Source organism: Gavialis gangeticus, unplaced genomic scaffold (genome assembly GCF_001723915.1).
Source record: "Gavialis gangeticus isolate Ggan-Ray unplaced genomic scaffold, GavGan_comp1, whole genome shotgun sequence".
NCBI lineage: Eukaryota > Metazoa > Chordata > Crocodylia > Gavialidae > Gavialis > Gavialis gangeticus.
The window spans coordinates 79,993,238-79,999,052 of NW_017729032.1; the positions used below are offsets into that span (position 1 = coordinate 79,993,238).

The following is a 5,815-nucleotide window of genomic DNA, read 5'->3' on the forward strand; positions in this document are numbered from 1 at the left end:
GTATGATTTCCACTCCTGGAGTTCAGGTTCTAACTTTATGAATGCTCTGTGTTGTCATACCTAAATCCCTTTGAGTACAGGCAGATGAACAAGCTATACTGAGTTAGAAGGGAGAGGGAACTTACTGAACATGAGCTGCTCTGTGGTAGCTCTTTTGTATATTTGCTTCTATCTTCTGGAAGGTCAAAACCAAACTCAGGTATTTTACCTCTGAATGAAATATGAACCATTTATTTTTGAATAGGAAATGGCAGTAAGTTACACATTGCCTTTTAACTGAATAATTTGTTTGCCTGTCTTAACTTTGTGAATCTCACTGATAGTTTCATCTGCTAATATCTGTCAGAATGCCTTAAATTTTACAGTCCAGTAATTTTTCTGTAATACTTCTTCTCCCCTTTTACACTTTTTAAGTGTGTTTTTCTGAGTTATTCACTGAATGTAACCCCCCCCCCCAAAAAAAAAAAATAAAAATCCTACAACCTCAAAAAGTGGACTTAGTTTCAGTGATGTTTACTAAAATAGTTCCCTTCGGGATATGATTATGTAGAGAGTAGGATGGTAGCTCAAATGGTGAATGTTTCAAAAGTTTGAGAGAGAATGCTATAGTGGAACTTGATTTTCAAACTGCTATTGAAGTCCTTACTATTTGCCACCTATGTATAACGTTAGTATTATCATCATGCGAGAACCTTGTTTTGCATTCAGTTTTAAAGCTTTTTGGCCTCACTAGATTTTTCACTTGCACTGTGAATTAGCTCATTTTGACACTGCTTGTGGTAGCAATCTAATTCCATGCTTTTATGCTTCCTGTTAGCAGTCAAGGAGTATTTTTGTTCTTTTATAAGGTAGCTTACAATGAGACTTACATTTTAGCTGTATTAGAAGTATGCTTGTTAGAGGCATTTATTTTACAGTGCAATGCTTGGCTCTGCTGAAATATAGTAAGAAACTGTTTAACTTAAGAGAGTAGGGAGTTCTGATTCCAGAAACACTCTGTGATCTGATTCTTTTCTCCTTTACACTCATGCAAGAGAGGTGTAAACTGCTAACATTCTGGTTTTGTCAATATTCACTTTAGATATAAATGGTTAGTAAAGGTCCCAATAATAAGTTGGTAATCATCTCCTTCTGATGTCTGCCCTCTCTGCTTTTGGGGAGTCTACAACTAAAATTTATATAATTGTGGTCTTGAAAATGTTCTTACCATACTTGTGCCTTCCTCCTTCCTGCTAAGAGGTGAAATGCTGCTATCTATCAGGATATATATATATTTTTTGGTAAAGGAAGAGGTGAATTATAGGAATCAGAGTTTGAAACCATCTAACATTATTGCTTTGATTTTTTTTTTTTTCCGTTAGCACTTAACTGATAAAATCCAAGTTGCAAAAAATCCATCAGCTGAAATTGCCATCTGCTTCTTTGTATCCTTACCCCAGTATATGCTGCCCAATTACATGAACTTGTGAGAGCTTATTTGCAGATGTTTTATAAATAGCCCTGTCTGAGTATTTATCATCATCCATGAAATATAAATTAATGTGTTAATTAAATATTAATGTAGAATGTAAAAACAAACCTAGGATTTTTATGGAATATGTGTTGTAGCCTGTGATTAGTTTTGTGTGCAACTTTTATTACAGGTTGATGAAAAGGCTCTAAAGCACATAACAGAAATGGGTTTCAGTAAAGAAGCAGCAAGGCAGGCGCTTATGGATAACAGCAACAGCCTAGAAGCAGCACTAAATTTTCTTCTGAACAGCAGTAAACAGAAACCTGTTCAGGGACTACCACCTAGAGGTATAACTTGTAAAGATCTGTTTTAATCTGCAATGCTTATGTAGCACAGGAATTTGTGTATTTTAAACAGAAAACAATGTTTGTTCACTGATAATGTCTCTGCACTTAGGTTAGTGAATATCTGCATAACTATGTTCCTTTAAGTTGTTCAATGTTAGCCCTTGAATGTATTACATTTGGAGAAGTACCTCAGCATATTATATTTGCAATAGCTTGCTAGTTAACCATAACACATTTTTAGGTATCTTAATTGGGGGGAAAATTCCATATAATGTGTGGTTCCTATATTTTCCTCCTGAAAGACTAAGTATTGTTTTCTAATTTAAAAAAAAATGAAAACAAGTAGAATAAAAAGAGTTTTGTTTAATTTGCCCAGATGTAAATGATTTGTCTGCAATATCCCTAGGAAAGGGAAAGGGCCGAGGTCGGGTCAGAACTGATGATGAAGAGGAACTAGGAAATGCCAGACCTTCGGCACCCAGCACATTGTTTGACTTCTTGGAGTCCAAAATGGGTACTTTAACAGTAGAAGGTAAGTTGTTAAAATTAAAATATTTTTGTGAAATAAAAAGCATTGCCATTTTGCTTTTTCTGGTGGCAAGATTCTGATGGGGCTCCTAGCTGTGGGGGCATACCTTGCTGCATGTGCAAATTAAAGGTTGATAGAAACCAGCTATAGTCACAGCATATTTTCTATCTCTAGCTTTTATAGCTGAATGGATCTCTGTATAATGTGATAGTTAGTTTGCACATGTAGCCATTCTAAATTAATCATGCAGTTAACCAGTTAATTGTGTAATATATGTGATGTGTAGAGGGTGTCTCTTTCTCCTCTCACTGTTTCTGTTCCCGCCGCTCCACCTCCACTCCACACCTAATCTGCTTACTTCTGCCTTCCTCTTATTTTTTCAATTTAGCTCATCCCCATAAAATTAAACCCCTCCCTCATGCCGAAGAACATCAAACTAATGTTTGCTGTCATCACATTCTTCACTTTGCTTGTATCTTATCTCTCTTACCTTTACCTTATGTTTCTGTTAATTGTAAACTTTGGGGGGCACTGTCTAGGACACTGTTGCATTACCCACTGTTTATTCTTAATCACTGCACAACTAATAACAATAACAGTGAAATTAAGCAGTCATTGTGGGGGTAAGGAATATATTGATATTTTAAAATAGAGTAATTTACAGGTCTAGAGGGTGTACATTAAAGCATTGCTGTTCAACTCACCTGGCCCTTTTGGCTGGGCGAGCGTTGGTGGGCCAGTCTGTAGGTGCCCAGGGCCAGCCCATAGAGTGCTGTGTGAAATGCGCTCCCTGTACCATGTGCAGCATGCACAGGCCCTGCTTATGGGCTTGTGCTGCAGGTGATGTGTGGGCTGGAACCAGCACCCTGGGTGTGCTGCATGTGGCCCATGGACCAGCCCAGGAATGCTGATTTAGGGGCTGGTCTGGTTCAGGCTGTGCCAGAGCCAGTGGGCAGGGCCAGTTTAGTGGAGCACAGCATGTAGCATGTGCCTCATGCTGGCCCCATGCACTGCCTGCTGTGCAAGCCCTGGAGTGTGCTGCAGGTGGCATGTGAGCATGTGGCACTGGACTGGCTGTACAGGGGGCCAGCAGGATGTGTGTTGTGTGCGATGCCCTGTGCACTAGCTCCAGTATGGCCCAATCTGGACCAGTCCTGGAGCCACCAAGTGCAGCACCTGCAGCACTAGTTCCAGCCCACACACCAGACCAACTCTACACACCATATGTAGTATGTGGGGTTGGTCTGGGACCCACAGGCCAGATCTGGCCTATGAGCGGTAGGTTTGATACCCCTGCAGTAGAGGCTTCTGAAGCTTTGATCTCCTTAAATTTATGGGTTAATATTGGGTTATATATAAATTATACTCAGTCTCTAACATGCAGCAGAACCTTGCTGTGTTTCACTAGTGCTTGGGAGTAATAACTGGCTGAATTGCTTGTTAAAAAAAAAATTCTTATGAAAAAAGCTTTTGTATCATATTGAAAAATATAGTGACCTTGAAGAGAACAACAGGCCAGCAATGCCTGTATCTGGCAAATTAGTTGAAATATTAATTCAAGAAAAATAATAAAATACTTGGAAGGTGGTGATAATGATAGACTCTAACAAATATAATTTCCACAAGGGGAAAACATGTTTCACTAATCAAAGAATTCTGTTAGAACTTGTGGAGTAGCAGATAAGATGGCACTCATTTCCAAAAATGTATTTTGACTTTAAAAAGGCTAGTGAAAGTGTCCCTCACTATGGATATAAAAAAACCCCCTGTAACTAATCATAAGGTGAGAGGCACGTTACTGCTATGGATCAAAAATTGGATAGGAGATGAAGACTAGTAGTAGGCTTTAACAGTCATTTTTTTGTAGTAAAAAGTAGACAATGGGCTGTCTCAAAACCCATGTGGAACCTTGTCTTATTTTATTATTAAAATTTGCAGTTAACAATAAGTTATGTCAGTTACACAAGTCCAAATACAACCATAGTGAAGTTCAGGAACGGGTCTAGTCAGCCAAAGTGAATGCAGAGCTCTGGGGCAATGGAAGTTCAATGTTGATGAAGGCAAAGTCATATTTGTTGAAGGGGAGAATATGAACTTAAGGTTTATAAGTTTTAAGTTAACTATTTCAAACTGGAGGGCTTTAAATTAAGTTCACTGGGGAGTGAATACCAAAGCACTGAGGTAAGTGGGGAAGTGGGAGACCTGGAGGAAAAGCAAGCAGGAGAAGGCAACAGGGGAGATGCTCTCATACTTCCTGAGAAATCAGGGCAATTGACTAGTTACCTCAGGTGCCAGTACACAAATGCACAGAGTCTGGGAAACAACCAGGAAGAATTGGAAGTCCTTGCACAGTCACAGAACTGTGATGTGATTGGAATAACAGAGACTTGTGGGGACAGCTTGGGTGACTGGCATACTGTCATGGATGGGTACAAACTGTTTAGGAAGGACAGGCAGGAGAGAAGAGGAGGACTTGCACTTTATGTAAGAGAGCCATATGATTGCTCAGCACTGCAGTATGAAATTGGAAATAGGCCTGTTAAAAGTCACTGGGTTAAATAGAGGGGAGAGCAGCAAAGGCGATGTTGTAGTGGGTGTCTGCTATAGGCCACGAAACCAGGAGGAAGTGGTGGATGAGGCTTTCTTCAAACAGCTAACAGAAGTGTCTAGATCACAAGCCCTGGTTCTCATGGGAGACTTCAATCACCCTGACATCTGGTGGAAGAGCAATACAACAGTGCGCAAGCAATCCAGGAAGTTTTTGGAGAGTGTTGGGGACAACTTCCTGGTGCAAGTGCTTCAGCAACCACCTAGGAACAATGCTTTTCTTGACCCACTGCTCACAAGCAGAGATGAATTGGTGGGGAACGTAGTAGTGGATGACAATTTAGGCAGCAGTGACCATGAGAAGATTGAGATTGGGATCCTGAGGAAAGGACAGATGAAGGGCTGCAGAGTAAGGACCCTGGCCTTACAAAAAGCAGATTTTGACTTGCTCAGGGAACTCATTGGCAGGATCCCCTGGGAAGCCAGACTGAGGTGCACCCCATTTCAGGAGGGATGTGGACAACATTGAAAGGGTCCAGAGGAGGGCCATCCGCATGATCCGGGGATTACAGGGCAGACCCTACATTGAAAGACTGCGGGACCTAAACCTGTTCAGCCTTCACAAGAGAAGGCTGAGGGGGGACCTGGTGACTGTCTATAAACTCACTAGGGGGGACCAGAAAGGTTTAGGGGAGACACTGTTTCCCCTAGCTCCCCCTGGCATGACAAGGAACAGTGGACACAAATCATTAGAGAGTAGATTTAGATTAGACATCTGCAAGAACTACTTCACAGTTAGGGCAGCTAGGAGCTGGAACCAACTTCCAAGGGAAGTGGTGCTGGCTCCTACCCTGGGGACCTTTAAGAAGAGGCTTGATGACTACCTGGCTGGACTCATTTGAGTCCAGTCTTTTCTCCCACCCAGGCTGGGGGTCGGAC

At 41.1% G+C, this 5,815-nt stretch overlaps 1 protein-coding gene across 4 annotated transcripts in view; it reads left to right on the forward strand.

Annotated features, from left to right (window-relative positions):
- TDRD3 (tudor domain containing 3) overlaps window positions 1-5,815 on the forward strand; it is a 184,706-nt gene that overhangs the window by 77,387 nt on the left and 101,504 nt on the right. For 3 of the 4 annotated variants that reach the window (XM_019524776.1, XM_019524775.1, XM_019524774.1), the window contains 2 exons: window positions 1,644-1,800; window positions 2,177-2,332. In XM_019524776.1, coding sequence (XP_019380321.1) covers window positions 1,644-1,800; window positions 2,177-2,332 — 313 coding nt within the window. The remainder of the gene's footprint in view (window positions 1-1,643; window positions 1,801-2,176; window positions 2,333-5,815) is intronic. The other variant, XM_019524777.1, reaches the window with a different exon arrangement.